Here is a 19794-nt window from a genome sequence, read left to right on the forward strand (position 1 = left end):
CCTTCCGGTCTGCTCCCCTTTTTCCCTCTTTCGGCTTATTGCCATTGCACCACCAGTCCCTGGGCTCTGAGCCTTCTTCCCTTGTGGGTCCCCCAGCTGGTGCCTCCCCCCACTCACCAGCCAGTCCATGACAACAACAGCAACCACAGCACTGTGGTCCTCTGGTAGGAAAACTCCCGAGTAGCATGATTAAAGCAAAACTTCTGGGACTATGGAAAAATACACTCTTTCCCAAACCCTGGAATAAGCAGGGCTCTGGGGTTGCCCCATGGGGTTCATGTGTGAAGATGACCCCCCCCCAGGAGATTTCCCTGGTACCTGCAGCCCCTCCTTTCCCCTCTTGAAATTAGGCTTGGGGGAAATCTCCCATTCAATTTCAGTATTTCAAGTTTTCTTCAGAACGCGCAGGGCAGGAGGCAGCGATGAAGTTCTGGTGAAGAAGCAGTGCTTGGAGATCATGCGGTGGGGGGGGTGACAGAGTTTGGTGCAAAAACGAAAGGTACTTTCATCTAAAATTATACTCATGATTGTGAGATGTTGCCTTCATTATTTCATTATTATACAGTTTAACATATAAACACCAGAACATCAAATATACCTCATGCTTTTAGGAATGATTTCCTGCTGAATTCATTGCTCAGGGTGGACTCTGAGAGGAAGACGTCCCACACTCCATACATCTAAATGGGCTCTCCCATGTGAGAGTCCCTAGATGTTTCTTAATCACTCCAATATAAATAAAGCACTTTTTGCAGTCTATTCATTTAAACTGCTTCTCCTGTCCATGAGTCTGTTGATTTTGAACTTCCACTAAGAGTGAGTTTCCTGATATTTATATGGTTTGTCTTTTGTGTGAGGTTGTTGACATAAATCAAGGATTCCACTCTGACTGAAGCTCCTTCTACAATCCATACCTTTAAATGGTTTCTCCCCTGTGTGTCTGCTGATGTTTTCTCAGATTTCCACTCTGAGTGAAGCATTTAGTATTTACTCCATACTTTTAAATGGTTTCTTCCGTGTGAGTCCGTTGATGAGTTCTAAGTTTTCCATTATCACTAAAGCTCTTTCCGCACTCCATACATTTAAATTGTTTCTTACCGATGTGAGCATGTTGATGTCTTCTAAGGTTTCCACTATAACTGAAGCTCTTTCCACACTCCATACATTTAAAAGGTTTCATCCCTGTGTGAGTCTGTTGATGTATGCTAAGGCTTCCACTATCACTAAAGCGCTTTCCACACTCCATACATTTAAATGGTTTCTCCTCTGTGTGAATCCATTGATGTCTTCTAAGACTTCCACTGTGACTGAAGCGCTTTCCACACTCCATACATTTAAATGGTTTCTCCCCTGTGTGAGTCTGTTGATGTCTGCTAAGGCTTCCACTATCAATAAAGCTCTTTTCACACTCCATACATTGAAATGGTTTCTCCCCTGTGTGAGTACGTTGATGTCTTCTCAGGTGCCAACTCTGACTGTAGACGTTTCCACACTTTATACATTTAAATGGTTTCTCCTCTGTGTGAGTCCATTGATGTCTTCTAAGTCTTCCATTATCACTAAAGCTCTTTCCACACTCAATACATTTATAAAGTTTCTCCCCTGTGTGTTCCCGTTGATGTCTTCCAAGGTTTCCACTATTACTAAATTCCTTTCCACACTCCATACATTCATATGGTTTCCCCCCTGTGTGAGTCCGTTTGTGCAATTTAAGGTTTCCACTCTGACTGAAGTTCTTCCCATACTCTCTGTGTGAGTTTTCTCTCTGTGTGAGTCCACTGGTGTCTTCTAAGTTTTGCATTGAAACACAAGCTCTTTCCTCACTCCACACCTTTAAATGGGTTCTTTCCTTTTTGTGTTCGTTGATGTGAACTATGTGTGCTCATTCAGTGAAGCATATTCCACATTTCACACATTTTAATGGCTATTCCTAATGAAATGAAAGGTGCCCTGTCCTCTGCAATTCTGTCTTCTCCATCACCTTTTTCAGAGTGGGCAGAAAGGAAATCCTGTTTGGGTTTCAGGAAAGAGAACACAGAAAAAAGGGTCCATCAACCGCCATTAGCACCTTCTCCTATTTAAACATCTCCTACATTCTCCCATGTCCTAGCCAGGTTCCCAATTTTTAGGAAATGAAAATGGTAAGGTGTCAAATGGTAGTAATGCATCAGCAACCTTTCATAATCCTCAATCATCTTTAATAACACAGCATGATCTTGGAATACTGTTGTCCTCTGAGACTGCCTTTCAAATCAAGTGGCTGCCCCCGTTTCCACCTCTAGATCTTCATGAATCACCTGCACAGTCCCACTGACCTCAGGAGATCCATATGGACCATTTTGGGAGACCCAGGTCTATGTCTTTTCTGGGGACTGTGGTCTGGGTCAGTCAGAGAACTAGTGACAAGGCTTGGTGCTTGGCGCCAGCTGAATGGGTGCTCAGGGAAGCTCCTGTTCTGGGAGATGGACCTCCATCTACATGCCTCACATTGCATGGAGAGAGCAGGAGAAGCAGAAGGAAAGCAGATGGCACATGGGAATCCCAGGCAGAAACACCCACCCCAATGGTTCTTTATAATGATGATGTGCTGCCTGATCCTGCCTGATAGTCTTCTGACAGAGGACTATCCTAATCTGGCACTGAAAGGCAGGATATTCAAGGCAAGGAGATAACTGTTCTTCATGGTAGGTAGCCATTTTGGTCTGACACAGTTGAAATAAAAAATTTACAAAAATAGTCCAGTAGCACCTTAGGGTCCTGGGAGAAAAGCATTGAGAAACCTAGACAGCATCTTAAAAAGCAGAGACCTCACCTTGCCAACAAAGGTCCATATAGTTAAAGCTATTGTTTTCCCAGTAGTGATGTATGGAAGTGAGAGCTGGACCATAAAGAAGGCTTATCGCAAAAGAATGGATGCTTTGAATTATGGTGCTGGAGGAGACCCTTGAGAGTCCCATGGACTGCAAGAAGATCAAACCTCTCCATTCTGAAGGAAATCAGCCCTGAGTGCTCACTGGAAGGACAGATCCTGAAGCTGAGGCTCCAAGACTCTGGCCACCTCATGTGAAGAGAAGACTCCCTGGAAAAGACCCTGATGTTGGGAAAGATGGACGGCACAAGGAGAAGGAGACAACGGAAGATGAGATGGTTGGACAGTGTTCTTGAAGCGACCAGCATGAGTTTGACCAAACTGTGGGAGGCAGTAGAAGACAGGAGTGCCTGGCGTGCTCTGGTCCAGGGGGTCACGAACAGTCGGACACAACTAAACGAATAAACAACAACAACAACAACAGCACTTAGGGATCAAGTGCTTGCACACTTCATGTGCTTGCACACTTCTTCATATAGTGAAGGGTAGTGGGAGATGGTAGTAGGAGTACCTTTCTGAGAAAAACCCCACCCCACCTTCCCACGATATACAAGGGTCTGGTGACATCTGTTTCAGTGTATCTGAAGAAGTGTGCATGCACACGAAAGCTTATACCTAGAACAAAATTAGCTGGTCTCTAAGGTGCTACTGGACTATTTTTTAATTTTTTATTTCAAGTGCTTCAGACCAATACGGCTACCTACCTGAATCTAGATGTCATGGGGTGTTGGGGAGCAGTAGTTCCTTTGGTGGGGGACATGTCCTACACCTTCTGGGGTCATTTTTCCACCCTTGGTCCCCACCCCACACTCAGGTCTCACCTGTGCCTTCCAGAAGCTGTTAGCATGCAACAGGGGTTCAAGCAACGGCTTCAACCCGCCGGCTAAACCAGGTGAGGAAAGCTGATGGGTCTCAAATCCTTGGGGGGCTGGGGGATTCTGCTGCACGTGAAGTCAAGCCCTGGCGGATGGAGAGGAGGAGAACAACCGTGAATCCCACAGTCCAGAAGGCAGATTCTGCCTGTGCGGAAGAGGAAAGTGAAGGGCAGATGGGGTACGTCCACCTGGAGGCTTTTTATCTAGTCCCAGGGTTACTCTGACATTGAATTATATATAAATTACAGTATTGAAATGCGCCTGCTCCCACTTCATATTCTGATATTACTCTACTCTGCTTGTCTGTTTCTTACTTGAGTGCTGTTTTGGAATGCTAAGTCAGAGTTACATTTTTCCTATTTTTGGATCCTGTTATGCTTATCAGTCTTCGGCTGCGCAAAGAGGGAGAACTGCGTAGCGCCCCTTCAGCGAGGCGCCTGTCCTAGCTTCTGCCTTAGCCTCTTCATCCTGCTGCCCTTGGCGCTGTTATCCCAGAAGCCAGAACAGCCACACAGTATCCCAGAAGCCAGATTCCTCTTGCTGTTCTGGCTTCTGGATTTCAAAAATCTTTTTTTCTTGGAATCCTCCCCCCAAAACCAGGTGTGTCTTATAGAGCGAAAAATACGGTAGGTACCGCTCCGGCGGGAAGGTAAACGGAGTTTCCGTGCGCTGCTCTGGTTTGCCAGAAGCGGCTTAGTCATGCTGGCCACATGACCCGGAAGCTGTATGCAAGCTCCCTCAGCCAATAAAGCGAGATGAGTGCTGCAACCCCAGAGTTGGCCACGACTGGACCTAATGGTCAGGGGTCCCTATACCTTTAACTATATGTACTGGAAGCTGCCCAGAGTGGCTGGGGGAAAATACTAATACTATAACGTCTAGAGTGGTACCTCGGGTTACAGGAGCATCAGGTTACAGCCTCTACTAACCCAGAAATAGTACCTTTAGTGAAGAACTTTGCTTCAGGATGAGGGCAGAAATTGTGCTCCAGCGGCGTGGTGGCCCCATTAGCTAAAGTGGTGCTTCAGGTTAAGAACAGTTTCAGATTAAGAACGGACCTGCAGAACAAATTGAGTTCTGAACCCGAAGGACCACTGTACTATTATTATTATCTTGTGATTTTTTGTAGTTATTTTGGAATTTTTACTGCAATATTAGCTTACGAAATGTTATGGGCAGAGAAAATCACAGGGTTGCCGTAAACTATAATCCCACCCACAAACTCTCATTCACATACAGTCTGTAAATTTGGGAATGACACACACCTCACCTGTGCTAATACTGGCAGTCTTTGGCCTCCACAGGCGCACCCGGTGTGTAGAGCCTCCAGCCCCAGGCACTGTCTATCATGAAAATGGGTCCTTTGACTGGGAAAATTCATGCAGTCACTGTCATGGGATGATGATGGGTTGTATCTCAGCTTGTCAGTCACTCTGACATTGCCTATGAACAATAAGAGGAACAGAAATGCTTTTGAGGTGCAACTTCTCTATCAATCCTGAGAGCCATTCCATGGACTCTGCACCCCTGTTTCTGATGACAGGTGTACATTATCCTCATTCTCAGCAGAAAAGACAATAAAGATGGAAGCCTGAGAGAGAGGAAAAGGCTTCTGGCTGCTTCCTGGGTGGGATTGCGGAAACAAAGAGCCGCTTCTGAGAAGGCCTCCCCCCTCCCCCTTCCTCTCGGGATTTCCTCTCCTCTCCAGGGGACCAATGGTTGGACTGGGCAGAAGCGCTGCGTCCGGACAGGGCAGGGACTTATGGGGTCAGAAGAGGATGGAGATTGCAGGAAAGAAGGGTGAGGGGACAGGACCCCCCACTTTCCAGGGATCCCTCTCTGGTCGCCTTGAAGGGGGTGCATTCCTGGGCGGGAGGGAGAAGCCAAGGCGGCCCCTTCGAAGATTGCCCAAGGAAGCCATGATTCAGACGCCCCCCAAAAAAACTGATCTTCCTATCTCCCCCCCCCTGCTCCTCTTCCCTTCCCCTCCCTCTCTCCCGCAGTTTCCCCTGCACTCTAGCGCGACTGACACCTCGCCCTGCGCGCCCCATCTCTCCATCCTAGCCCCCCCCCCGAAGAGGAGGAAGGGAGGGACTGGTGGGGTCTCTATCCAGGCGTCTCTCGCGCCCCTTAACCCTTTCATGGGACGCGCGGAGCCTGGGAAACGGGGCGAGGGGTCCGCCCTGCGAGGAAAGCTCCCTTCGCAGCAGGCGTGCAGGGATCCAGGCCCCACGGAAGGCGATTTGGGGAGCTGGCGAGGTATCTGGGTCCTCGTCTCCTCCCGCCTCCTCCCCCCGCCCTTGCCCTTCCATCCCTGAGTCTCCCCTGCACCCAGAGCCCCCTTGTCCCGGCTCACCCCTCGCCAGGCGCAACCCATCTCTCCGTCCCTATTGCTCCCCAAGACGAGAAAGAGAGGACGGGGGGTCTCTATTCTGGATTCTCTCCGCGCCCCAGGGATGCCTGCGCGGGGGAAACGGGGCCAGGGAGTCCTCGTGGGTGGGCGCCCCGTCTCCGCCCCACGGAAGGCGCTTGGGGGAGCTGGCGGGGGTCTCTGGGTCCTCTTCTCCCCCCCCCCACGACCCCTTTACCTCTTTATCCTCGCTCCCGAGTCTCCTTTCCTGCAACATCCACTGGGGGGGTCCCCTGCCTCCTCCCTCCCCTTTCCGAAAGCGCCCCCTCTAGAGCTACGGGGCAGAGCAGCAATCCGGAGTGGAAGCTCCACTTCCGGAAGAAGCAGGCAGGGTGGGAGGGGGCTCACCCCCCCACATTCCCGGAACAGAAGCCGGATTGGAGGAGGAGGAGGAAGGGGTGGGATGTTTGGGGGCGGGATCTGGGGTTGTGGGGGCGGGGTGAGAGGAGGATGTGCCGGGAGGGGAGGGAAAGGATTGAGGGGGGGGGAGAGGAAGGTTTCCCCCCTCCCCTCTTCCTTCTGGATCAGGAGAGCGGGGGAGGGGCTGATCCCGGAGATCCAGCTGCCAAGTGGGTCCCGTCCCGCCTACAAGGTTTGCATTGCAACATCCTCCCCTCCCCCACCCCACGAACTTAGATCCCTCCGTGTTTTAGGTCTTGGCGATGTTCAAAGCAGGAACGGGGGGGGCAGCTAAACGACCCCCCCCAATCCCAGCTCCCCACCCCAGCCTCTGACTAAGGCCAGGACAATGACCGTGGACACTGTAGCAGGGACCCCACCCCACCCCAATCATTCAGTTTCTACAAACTTCACACACACTCACACACTGCATACGCTATACTTCTCTTATAAATTCAAGAAAATCAACCATACATCGGATTTGCACTGTTCCACTTCTATTTTACTCCATGAAGGAAGGACTACAAAATGGGGAAGGTTTGATACAGGCCAGCCATAATCCATTGAGCATCCCAGCACATCCACAGGAGCCCTGCCCAGTTGCTATGCCAACCCTGATGATCCCAGACAGAAGACCATCAAGATCACAAAGAACTTGCATATGGGAGTGGATTCAGCACGGACTGGAGCAAAGGACAATAACCAGCTCTTCCCTCAGGGGGCAGGAAACTGCAAACTCCCCTCTGTCACCTGGAAAGTACTCATGGGGAGGGGGAAAGGGGGAACCAGCCAGGTGACAGGACACTCAGGTTACCACCACCACCCCTCCCTCAACCCCTCCTTTCTGTGATGTATGCATGATGTTTCTGGGGGTGGTCTTGATCTACAGGGTGGCAATTTCAAAAGTCTTTATAAGCCCTTGCACAGCATTTTTCTGGGTCCTTCCACTCTCCTGCAAGTGAGGGGAGCTCCCTGTTGCAATAGTTCAATAAAGGCCAAGCCTACAGGCTGCTGTTTTGCTCCAAGTTATCCTGGTTGGTGTCTTTGTTTTTGTCCAAGAGAGCCCTCAGTTTTTGCCGTTAACAGACACAGGCACCGTCCCTGCACAACAGCCAAGAGGCTCAGAAAAACAGCCGATACAATTGTAGCAAGAAGCAGATTCCATGTCTTAAGGGAGAAATCTGAGGGCTCCCTTGGATCAGAAACAAGGAGACCAGCCAGGAAGAGCAGAGCAAAAGAGCAGCCAGTAGGTCTTGATTGAAGACTGTCGCCACAGGACTCCCCCCTGCCCCCAGGTGGAACAAGATGGAAGCCCCCAACAAAAGAAGACCCCAACTTTTATTAGCTGCTAATCCCCCAAGCTACACCCCCAAGACTACATCATGACTACATCATTGACACATCACAAAGAGGAGAGGTTCAGGGAGAAGAAGAAGAAGAGTTTGGATTTGGTATCCCGCTTTATCACTTCCCAAAGGAGTCTCAAAGCGGCTAACATTCTCCTTTCCCTTCCTCCCCCACAACAAACACTCTGTGAGGTGAATGGGGCTGAGAGACCTCAGAGATGTGTGACTTCTCTGGAGGAGGAGGAGTTGTGGTGGTAACCTGAGGGTCTTGTCACCTGTCCGGTTCCTTCTTTCTCCTCCCCAGGATTACATTCCTGAGGACAAAGAGTTCACTGTTTCCTTCCCCCAGAGGGAAGGGCTGGTCACTGCCCTGTGTTTCAGTCTGTACTGAATCCACTTCCATATGCAGGTCCTTTGTGAGTGGAATGATCTTCTGTCTACGACCATCACGGTTGGCATGGCAATTGAGTAGGGCTCACTGCGGACAGGTTGGCTGCCTTGTGTCAAGTCTCCCCCCTTTGATAGTCCTTCCCTCATGGTGCAAAATAAAAGTCGAACCGTGCAGATCCGATGTATGGCTGATTTTCTATGAATTTATAACAGAAGTGTTGCCTATGTCGTGTGTGAGTGTCATGTTTGTACAAACTGAATGATTGCAACACATGAATCCCAATCCCAAAGAAGGGCAGTGCCAAAGAATGCTCCAACTACTGCACAATTGCGTTCATTTCACACGCTAGCAAGGTTATGCTTAAAATGCTACAAGGCAGGCTTAAGCCAGTGTTTCCCAACCGGTGTTCCGCGGCACACTAGTGTGCCGTGGAACGTTGCCTTGTGTTCCGTGGGAGGGAGGCGGGCGAGTCGGGCGGCGAGAGGCGGGGCGGCGGCGGCATCTCCTGCTGGATGCAAATCCAAACATGGCGGGCGCCTCCCTCGCTCCTTTGTAGGCGGACCATCAAGAGAGAAAGAAAAGGAGGCGAAGGAGCGAGAGAAGGCGCCTGCGTGGAAAGAGGAGCGAGCAGTGCGCCTGCGCGCCGCGGCGCCCGAGTGCAGTGAAATTCCGTGAAGAGGGGAGGGGGGGCTGGAAAAGAGAGAAAGGAAAGATTTTTCTTTTTTTTTAAAAAAAAAGGAAGAGGGAAAGAAGAGAAAAAGCGGCAGAAGCTGAGGGGAAGGTTTCCGTGAGGGAGAGAGAGAGAGAAACGCGGGGCTGGCGGGACCCCTCCTCTTCTGCCACGCGTCGCCTGCCACCGCCTCAGAATATCCTCAGGAGCGGCGGCGGCTGCTCCCCCTCGCCCCCGTCCTCCCCCCCAGCCCCCTCCCAACCCCCGGACGAGGGACGCGAGGCGGCGCCACTGAGAGGACGGGAAGGCTCCCGGCGGCGGGGTCGGCTCGAGCAAGGAGGGGCGAGCGCTAGCCGGCTGGCTCTAGCCCGGCAAGTGGAAGAGGAGGAGCACGCCGTCGCTTCCACTGCGGCCGCCCCACACTCCCCTCCCCGGGCACCTGCGGGGAGAATGACGGAGCTCCAGTCCGCGCTGCTACTGCGGAGACAGCTGGCAGGTCGGTCCGTCCGTCGGTCGGGGCAAAACACACCACAGCGCAGGCAGAGGCAGGCAGGCCCGTCTCTCCCTGCCCCCCCTCGGACCTGGCCGGCCTGAGGTTTGCACCCCAAACATTCATGTCCACCCCAGCTACACAAGCCACAACTTGCTCTCAGTTCGATCTGTCAAATAACTCACCTATCATTCACATAAAGAACCTAGTCTATCCTCAAACGTCAGAATGTACCTCCTCTCTAGCTTCCCCCACTTCATCTAGGCACTTTCAGCCCTTACTTAACCCTCCCCAGCCTGCTTACTCTTCCTTCATTTGCTATAAAAACTAAATACAGAGAGAGACTGGGAGCTGTTGACGAAGAGCTACGTGTGTGTCTTTCTTCGATTCCAGCCAGAATATCAGCTTTGTGTTCAGCCAAACAGGCCCAGGTTGCGCACTGAATAAAGTATTTTATAATTTTTCATATTTCTGTTTACTTACTATTTCATAATAAAGTAATTATAAAATACTTTCTTTGTGTTTATTTGATTCCTATTAAAGAGAGTTACTTTATATATAGTCAATATAGGCACAGAGTTAATTTTTAAAACATTTTCTAATGGTGGTGTGCCTCGAGATTTTTTTCATGAAACAAGTGTGCCTTTGCCCAAAAAAGGTTGGGAAACACTGGCTTAAGCAGTATGTGGACCGAGAACTCCCAGAAGTGCAAGCTGGATTTAGAAGAGGCAGAGGAACCAGAGACCAAATTGCAAACATGCGCTGGATTATGGAGAAAGCTAGAGAGTTCCAGAAAGACATCTACTTCTGCTTCATTGACTATGCCAAAGCCTTTGACTGTGTCGACCACAGCAAACTATGGCAAGTCCTTAAAGAAATGGGAGTGCCTGATCACCTCATCTGTCTCCTGAGAAATCTCTTTGTGGGACAAGAAGCTACAGTTAGAACTGGACATGGAACAACTGATTGGTTCAAAATTGGGAAAGGAGGACGACAAGGCTGTATATTGTCTTCCTGCTTATTTAACATAAATGCAGAATTCATCATGCGAAAGGCTGGTCTGGATGAATCATGTAATAAAAAATTTAAGGTCTTATATATATAATAAATGTTCATAAATGTACCAACCAAGCACATACATAGATATGTCAACCACATGTCTGGAGCAGCTCAGGAAGACCGCCCTGAAACCATTTTGACTCCCAATCTGACCAAATGTTTTCTCTGCAAGGAGGGAGGGGGTCAGGGAACCTTCCCATTGTCTCAGGAATTGGGAAATCACCATCTCAAAGGAATGGCCAGACTACCAGGAAAGGGAATCAGATAAGGCATTATCAGATAACCTGGCAGACAGGAAAAACGACAACATTCACATTTCTGTTGTAGACCACCTTTTTTGTGATGTAGGTATGATGTTTCTGGGGGGTGGTCTGGGGTTATGCCCCTTCTGTGATGTATGGAGGGGTCTTGAGCTCCAGGGCTTGAGCTCCCATTCAATTTCAGTATTTCAAGTTTTCTTCAGAACGCGCAGGGCAGGAGGCAGCGATGAAGTTCTGGTGAAGAAGCCGTGCTGCGAGATCATGCGGTGGGGTGTGTGTGACAGAGTTTGGTGCAAAAACCAAAGGTACTTTCATCTAAAACTATACTCACTATTGTGAGATGTTCCCTTCATTATTTCATTATAAACACCAGAACTTCACATATACCTCATGCTTTTAAAGTGCCCTTTCCCTGCGCCCATTTCCCATTTCATTTCCCTGGGTAGGAGCTAGTAGTGTATTTTATGAATGAACAGACTATCTGCCTAAGGGAGTGTCCTGACCAATCAGCCTGCACAGAGCTTAGCCTCCAGCCAATCAAGACAATGCATTTGGTCTGCAGTGTCAGCTCTTGCAGGCCTCCTTTACCTTCTGACAAGCTGTTGACAGCTCCCTGCTCTGAGAAGAATGAACTGACACCTCGTATCCTTGCTAATCCCCTCAAAATTGATATTGTATCAATTCATTTCCAAAATGAGCTGCCACTGTTTTAAAGGGCTAAAAAAATATAAAAATTCATAGAAAATCACCCTTACCACCGATTCTCTTGCTTTCAATACCAAACTGCTCAATTTCCTCAGGACTTCAAGACTGCCCAGTACCTTCCATAATCCCTCAAGCGGGAGGTCACGGTCACGTACACCCAGGAAAGACCTCATTGATGCCAAATCACCCAGTCTAGCCCTTCCTCCAGGCTCGGCCGGGTGACAGACTATGCAAACTAAGACCCCATTGTTCTCTTACCACCGGTACTCAGAACATGCCTTTCAATACATGCTCCAACTCTGCATGTTTCCCCCTCCCTCCTCCATATGTTAATCCTGTAGAACCCACCCCTTCCACCCACCCAGCCTTCCTGGCAAGAGGTAGCGAGGAGGGGGAGGGGAGAACGGGAGAATTGGGGTTCTGCAATTAGAGAGGCAATTAACTGCAAGGGGAGAACGCCAATCAAAGCTCTCATTCCCTGTCGGGGAACCTGAGATCTGAAACTTTTCCTTTTTCCCAAGGAAGATGCCCCAAGGCTAGTCCAAGTGGCCACTTTGGATAGCAAGGGACTTGGGCTCGGTTTCCAATTTCTCTTTTTCTCGTAAATGCAGCTGCACTGGCAGACCAAGATCCGGAAGGAAGTGACTGGTGCGCGTCATAGGGCAAGGGCGTTTACAGTTCCTTTCCGTTCTCTCTGGAGCAGCCGGATTTGGCACTAGGCTGCCAAGCGTCCAATGGAAAGGGACTCTTTTCCCTAGCGTGTAAGAGGCAGAAAAGGGTGCTGGGACCCCATGGTAAATAAAGGGAGGGAGAAGGACTTTGTAGAGTGCTTCGTAGAGAAGATGAACGACTGTCACGTCAGGCAAGACCTGGGAAAAGGCTAGCGGGTTTTTGCTTTGGTTGAAAAATGTGATCCCCACATTCTAAGAATTCTAACCGCCAGACTCAAAGGCATATGCTGGTCGCAGCAGGAGGGGGAATTTCCCTGGATGCTTCAGCAGCCGGCCTCCTCTGGGTCTCCTGGCCCTCTCCCCTCCTCCCTCCAAGCCTGAACTGCTCTCTGCCCCAGCCTCTTCCAGCTCACCAAACCCTGTTTCCTCCTCAGCTTGCAACACCTCCCTTCCGGTCTGCTCCCTTTTCTCCCTCTTTCGGCTCATCGCCATCCCACCACCAGGAAGGCAGCCCTCCTTCAGAAACACCAAGAGAGTAAACAGACAGTTCTTTGAATGGAGAGGAGCAGAAAGCAGAGTCCCCTCAAGATCAGTATTGGGACCTGTGGCTTTTCAACTTGTTCATAAATGATCTAGACTTAGGAGGGAGCAGGGAGGGGGCAGTTTGCTGATGGCAGCAAATTGTCCAGGGTTGTTCAAACAAAGAGAGATTGCAAGGAGCTCCAAAGGGACTTCTCCAAGTGGGGTGAATGGGAAGAAAATACAGTTCATTGTCAATAAGATTAAAGTGATGCATGTTGGGACAAAAAACCAAACACCTGTTAATATCATGTACAGCCTCATGGGGTCTGAACTGGATTTCCCTGTGTGCTCTAGACCAGGGGAGAGGGGAGCTGGTCACAGCAGGAAGGGGAGTCTCCCTGGATGCTTCAGCAGCCGGCCTCATCTGGGTCTCCTGGCCCCCTCCTCTCCTCTCTCTAAGCCCGAACTGCTCTCTGCCCCAGCCTCTTCCCTCTCATCAAACCCTGTTTCCTCCTCAGCTTGCAACACCTCCCCTTCCGGTCTGCTCCCTTTTCTCCCCATTTCTGCTCATCCCACCACCAGTCCCCAGGCTCTGAGCCTTCTTCCCTTGTGGGTCCCCCTGACTGGTGCCTCCCCCCCCCTCACCAGCCAGTCCATGACAACAACAGCAGCCACAGCACTGTTGTCCTCTGGTAGGAAAACTCCAGAGTACATGACTGAATCAAAACTTCTGGGACTATGGAAAAATGCTATCTTCCTCAACCCCCGAAATGAGCAGGAGCTCTGGGGTTGCCCCATGGGGTTCATGAGTGAAGATGGGGCCCCCAGGAGAATTCCCTGGTACCTGCAGCCCCTCCATCCCCCTCTTGAAATTAGGCTGGGGGGGAAATCCCCCATTCAATTTCAGTATTTCAAGTTTTCTTCAGAACGCGCAGGGCAGGAGGCAGCGATGAATTTCTGGTGAGGAAGCAGTGCTTGGAGATCATGCGGTGGGGGGGGCAGAGTTTGGTGCAAAAACCAAAAGTACTTTCATCTAAAATTATACTCACCACTGTGAGATGCTGCCTTCATTATTTGATTATTATAATGTTTTACATATAAACACCAGAACTTCACATATACCTGATGCTTTTAGGAATGATTTCCTGCTGAGTTCATTGCTCAGAGTGGACTCTGAGAGGAAGAAGTCCCACACTCCATACATCTAAATGGGTTCTCCCATGTGAGAGTCCCTGGGTGCTCCTTGATCACTCCTTTATAAATAAAGCACTTCTTGCAGTCTTTTCATTCAAACTGCTTCTCCTCTCTGAGTTTGTTGATGGTTTGAAGGGTTTCAACTCTTAAAGTTCTTCCTGTCCATGAGTCTGTTGATTTTGAACTTCCACTGAGTGAACCTCTATCTACTTTCCTGATATTTATATGGTTTGTCTTTTGTGTGAGTTTGTTGACATAAATCAAGGCTTCCACTCTGACTGAAGCTCCTTCCACAGTCCATACCTTTAAATGGTTTATCCCCTGTGTATCTACTGATGTTTTCTAAGATTTCCACTCTGAGTGAAATATTTACTGTACTCCATACATTGAAATGGTTTCTCCCCTGTGTGAGTCTGTTGATGTCTTCTAAGGCTTCCACTATAGCTGAAGCACTTTCCACACTCAATACATTTAAATGGTTTCTCTCCTGTATGAGTCCGTTGATGTGATCTAAGGCTTGTATTATAACGGAAACTCTTTCCACACTCTATACATTTATGTGGTTTCTCCCCTGTGTGAGTCTGTTGATGTTTTTTAAGTGTTCCACTCTGACTGAAGTCCTTTCCACACTCCATGCATTTAAATGGTTTCTCCCCTGTGTGACTCCGTTGATGTGATCTAAGGTTTGCACTCTGAGCGAAGCTCTTTCCACACTCCATACATTCATATGGTTTCTCTCCTGTGTGAGTCCGTTGATGTGTTCTAAGGCTTCCACTATCACTAAAGCTCTTGCTGCACTCCATACATTGAAATAGTTTCTTATTAATGTGAGTTTGTTGATGTACTCTCAGGTTTCTACTATAACTGAAGCTCTTTCCACACTCCATACAAGTAAATGGTTTCTCCCCTGTATGAGTCCGTTGATGTGATCTAAGGCTTGTATTACAACGGAAACTCTTTCCGCACTCGATACATTTAAATGGTTTCTCCCCTGTGTGTGTCTGTTGATGTCTTCTATGGTGTGAACTCTGACTGAAGCTCTTTCCACACTCCAGACATGTAAATGGTTTCTCTCCTGTGTGAGTCCGTTGATGTGATTTAAGGCCTGTATTACAAAAGAAACTCTTTCCACACTCCACACATTTAAATGTTTTCTCCCCTGTGTGAGTCCGTTGATGATTTCTAAGGTGTCCACTCTGACTGAAGTCCTTTCCACACTCCATGCATTCAAATGGTTTCTCCCCTGTGTGAGTCCGTTGATGTGATCTAAGGCTTCCACGATCACTAAAACTCTTTCCACACTCCATACATTTAAATGGTTTCTCCCCTGTGTGAGTCCGTTGATGTGATCTAAGGTGTCCACTCTGACTGAAGTCCTTTCCACACTCAATGCATTCAAATGGTTTCTCTCCTGTGTGAGTCCGTTGATGTGTTCTAAGGCTTCCACTGTCACTAAAACTCTTTCCACACTCCATACATTGAAATGGTTTCTCCCCTGTGTGAGTCCGTTGATGTGTTCTAAGGCTTCCAGTGTCACTAAAACTCTTTCCACACTCCATACATTGAAATGGTTTCTCCCCTGTGTGAGTCCGTTGATGTCGTCTAAGGTCTCCACTCTGACTGAAGCTCTTTCCACACTCCATGCATTTAAATGGTTTCTCCCCTGTGTGAGTCCGTTGGTGTATTCTAAGCTTTCCATTATCACTAAAGCTCTTTCCACACTCCATACATTCATATGGTTTCTCTCCTGTGTGTGTCCGTTGATGTCTTCTAAGGTTTCCACTATCACTAAAGCTCTTTTCACACTCCATACATTTATATGGTTTCTCCCCTGTGTGAGTCTGTTTGTGCAATTTAAGGTTTCCACTCTGACTGAAGTTCTTCCCACACTCCCTGCACGTAAAACGTTTTCTCTCTGTGTGAGTCCACTGGTGTGTTCTAAGTTTTGCATTGAAAGAGAAGCTCTTTCCACACGCCATACCTTTAAATGGGTTCTTTCCTTTTTGTGTTCGTGGATGTGAACTATGTGTGCTCATTCAGTGAAGCATATTCCACGTTTCACACATTTTAATGGCTATTCCTAATGAAATGAAAGCTGCCCTGTCCCCTGCAATTCTGTCTTCTCCATCACCTTTTTCAGAGTGGGCAGAAAGGAAATCCTGTTTGGGTTTCAGGAAAGAGAACACAGAAAAATGGGCCCATCAACCGCCATTAGCACCTTCTCCTATTTAAACATCTCCTACATTCTCCCATGTCCTAGCCAGGTTCCCAATTTTTCGGAAATGAAAATGGGAAGGTGTCAAATGGTAGTAATGCATCAGCAACCTTTCATAATCCTCAATCATCTTTAATAACACAGCATGATCTTGGAATACTGTTGTCCTGTGGGACTGCCTTTCAAATCAAGTGGCTGCCCCCGTTTCCACCTCTAGATCTTCATGAATCACCTTCACAGTCCCACTGACCTCAGGAGATCCATATGGACCATTTTGGGAGACCCAGGCCTTCATCCTTTCCAGGGACTGTGGTCTGGGTCAGTCAGAGAACTAGTGACAAGGCTTGGTGCTTGGCGCCAGCTGAATGGGTGCTCAGGGAAGCTCCTGTTCTGGGAGATGGACCTCCATCTACATGCCTCACATTGCATGGAGAGAGCAGGAGAAGCAGAAGGAAAGCAGAGGGCACATGGGAATCCCAGGCAGAAACACCCACCCCAATGGTTCTTTATAATGATGATGTGCTGCCTGATCCTGTGCTTGTCTTCTGACAGAGGACTATCCTAATCTGGCACTGAAAGGCAGGATATTCAAGGCAAGGAGATAACTGTTCTTCATGGTAGGTAGCCATTTTGGTCTGACACAGTTGAAATAAAAAATTTACAAAAATAGTCCAGTAGCACCTTAGGGTCCTGGGAGAAAAGCATTGAGAAACCTAGACAGCATCTTAAAAAGCAGAGACCTCACCTTGCCAACAAAGGTTCATATAGTTAAAGCTATTGTTTTCCCAGTAGTGATGTATGGAAGTGAGAGCTGGACCATAAAGAAGGCTTATCGCAAAAGAATGGATGCTTTGAATTATGGTGCTGGAGGAGACTCTTGAGAGTCCCATGGACTGCAAGAAGATCAAACCTCTCCATTCTGAAGGAAATCAGCCCTGAGTGCTCACTGGAAGGACAGATCCTGAAGCTGAGGCTCCAAGACTCTGGCCACCTCATGTGAAGAGAAGACTCCCTGGAAAAGACCCTGATGTTGGGAAAGATGGAGGGCACAAGGAGAAGGAGACAACGGAAGACGAGATGGTTGGACAGTGTTCTCGAAGCTACCAGCATGAGTTTGACCAAACTGCGGGAGGCAGTAGAAGACAGGAGTGCCTGGCGTGCTCTGGTCCAGGGGGTCACGAAGAGTCGGACACAACTAAACGAATAAACAACAACAACAGCAACAGCACTTAGGGATCAAGTGCTTGCACACTTCATGTGCTTGCACACTTCTTCATATAGTGAAGGGTAGTGGGACATGGTAGTAGGAGTACCTTTCTGAGAAAAACCCCACCCCACCCTCCCACGATATACAAGGGTCTGGTGACATCTGTTTCAGTGTATCTGAAGAAGTGTGCATGCACACGAAAGCTTATACCTAGAACAAAATTAGCTGGTCTCTAAGGTGCTACTGGACTATTTTTTAATTTTTTTTCCAAGTGCTTCAGACCAATACGGCTACCTACCTGAATCTAGATGTCATGGGGTGTTGGGGAGCAGTAGTTCCTTTGGTGGGGGACATGTCCTACACCTTCTGGGGTCATTTTTCCACCCTTGGTCCCCACCCTGCACTCAGGTCTCACCTGTGGCTTCCAGAAGCTGTCAGCATGCAACAGGGGTTCAAGCAACGGCTTCAACAGGCCGGCTAAACCAGGTGAGGAAAGCTGATGGGTCTCAAATCCTTGGGGGGCTGGGGAATTCTGCTGCACCTGAAGTCAAGCCCTGGTGGATGGAGAGGAGGAGAACAACCGTGAATCCCACAGTCCAGAAGGCAGATTCTGCCCGTGCGGAAGAGGAAAGTGAAGGGCAGATGGGGCACGTCCACCTGGAGGCTTGTTATCTACTCCCAGGGTTACTCTGACATTGAATTATATATGAATTACAGTATTGAAATGCGCCTGCTCCCACTTCATATTCTGCTATTACTCTACTCTGCTTGTCTGTTTCTTACTTGAGTGCTGTTTTGGTTTGCTAAGTCAGGGTTTTACTGTAAATTAATTTTTTGCTATTTTTTGGGTACTGTCATGCTTATCTGTCTTCAGTAATAAATTTCTCAGCTGATTTTTTTTTTCTGCCTCTGAGTGTTTTTTCCTACTCTGTTAACTATACATCGATCATTATGGAGGAGCAAGATCTGCAACCTAAACCCTCCTCAGCCTCGGCCCTGTGGACCTGACGGAGCATCTTCACCCCCATCATTCAGTCCGGACAGGGAAGTCCGCCTCCGAGGGTCTTCTGCTGGTTCCCTTGCAGTTAGAAGTGAAGTTCCAGGGAACCAGGCAGAGGGCTTCCTGCCCCATGGAATGCCCTCCCTTCAGAGGGCAAGGAAGGAGGCAACTATCTGACATTTAGAAGACAGCTTTATCAGGAGGTTTTTAATTTTTGGATGTTTTACTGTCTTGTATATGTACTGTAGGGACGCGGGTGGTGCTGTGGGTTAAACCACAGAGCCTACGACCTGCCGATTAGAAGGTTGGCGGTTCGAATCCCCGTGACGGGGTGAGCTCCCGTTGCTCAGTCCCTGCTCCTGCCAACCTAGCAGTTTGAAAGCACGTCAAAGTGCAAGTAGATAAATAGGTACCTCTCTGGCGGGAAGGTAAACGGCATTTCCATGCGCTGCTCTGGTTCGCCAGAAGCAGCTTAGTCCTGCTGGCCACCTGACCCAGAAGCTGCACGCCGGCTCCCTCGGCCAGTAAAGCGAGATGAGTGCCGCAACCCCAGAGTTGGCCCCGACTGGACCTAATGGTCAGGGGTCCCTTTACCTTTACCTATATATACTGTAAGCTGCCCAGAGTGGTTGGGGGGGGGGAAAAATACTAATACTATAACGTCTAGAGTGGTACGTCGGGTTACATAAACTATAAACTATAATCCCACCCACAAACTCTCATTCACATACAGTCTCTAAATTTGGGAATGTCACACACCTCACCTGTGCTAATACTGGCAGTCTTTGGCCTGCACAGGCACACCCAGTGTGTAGAGCCTCCAGCCCCAGGCACTCTCTATCATGAAGATGGGTCCTTTGACTGGGAAGATTCATACAGTCACTTTCACTGGATGATGATGGGTTGTATCTCAGCTTGCCAGTGACTCTGACACTGCCTTCAAAGAATAAGAGGAACAGAAATGCTTTTGAGGTGCAACTTCTATATCAATCCTGAGAGCCATTCCATGGACTCTGCACCCCTGTTTCTGATGACAGGTGTACATTATCCTCATCCTCAGTAGAAAAGACAATAAAGATGGAAGCCTGAGAGAGAGGAAGTTTTCTGGCTGCTTCCTGGGTGGGATTGCGGAAACCAAGAGCCACTTCTGAGAAGGCCTCCCCCCTCCCTCTCGGGATTTCTTCTCCTCTCCAGGGGACCAGTGGTTGGACTGGGCAGAACAGCTGCGTCTGGACAGAGCAGGGGCTTATGGGGTGGAAGGAGGATGGAGGTTGCAGGAAGGAAGGGGTGGGGGGATAGGACCCCCACTTTCCAGGGATCCCTCTCTGGTCGCCCCCCCCCGTTGATTGCTGGGCGGGAGAGAGAAGCCAAGGCGGCCCCTCCGGAGATTTCCCGAGGAAGGCACGATGGAGACGCCCCCCCCAAGAGTGGTCTTCCTATCTCTCTCCCCCCCTGCCAATGCTGCCTTCCCTTCTCCTCCCACGTCCTTGACCCCCTCCCTCTCTCCCGGA

At 49.0% G+C, this 19794-nt stretch overlaps 2 protein-coding genes across 8 annotated transcripts in view; both read right to left on the minus strand.

The window, feature by feature from the left end:
* The window catches only part of LOC309541252 (uncharacterized protein), a 246014-nt gene that overhangs the window by 68031 nt on the left and 158189 nt on the right, over positions 1 to 19794 (minus strand). The window contains exons 6-7 of one of the 2 annotated variants that reach the window (XM_082238889.1): positions 5010 to 5187; positions 4687 to 4802 (exon numbers count right to left, since the gene is read on the minus strand). The gene's annotated coding sequence lies outside the window, so the exon portion shown is untranslated. Of the gene's footprint in view, positions 1 to 4686; positions 4803 to 5009; positions 5188 to 6332; positions 6885 to 19794 lie in introns of those variants that run through there. The other variant, XM_082238891.1, reaches the window with a different exon arrangement.
* The window catches only part of LOC309541304 (uncharacterized protein), a 118446-nt gene continuing 110492 nt past the window's right edge, over positions 11841 to 19794 (minus strand). For 2 of the 6 annotated variants that reach the window (XM_082239023.1, XM_082239024.1), the window contains exon 3: positions 11841 to 16020. In XM_082239023.1, the coding sequence (XP_082095149.1) occupies positions 14191 to 15897 (1707 nt within the window). In that variant the 5' untranslated portion in view covers positions 15898 to 16020 and the 3' untranslated portion in view covers positions 11841 to 14190. Of the gene's footprint in view, positions 17272 to 17581; positions 17702 to 19047; positions 19365 to 19794 lie in introns of those variants that run through there. The other 4 variants (XM_082239022.1, XM_082239020.1, XM_082239019.1 and 1 more) reach the window with 4 other exon arrangements.

Source organism: Podarcis vaucheri (assembly GCF_965113315.1).
Source record: "Podarcis vaucheri genome assembly, chromosome: 10".
Lineage (NCBI taxonomy): Eukaryota > Metazoa > Chordata > Lepidosauria > Squamata > Lacertidae > Podarcis > Podarcis vaucheri.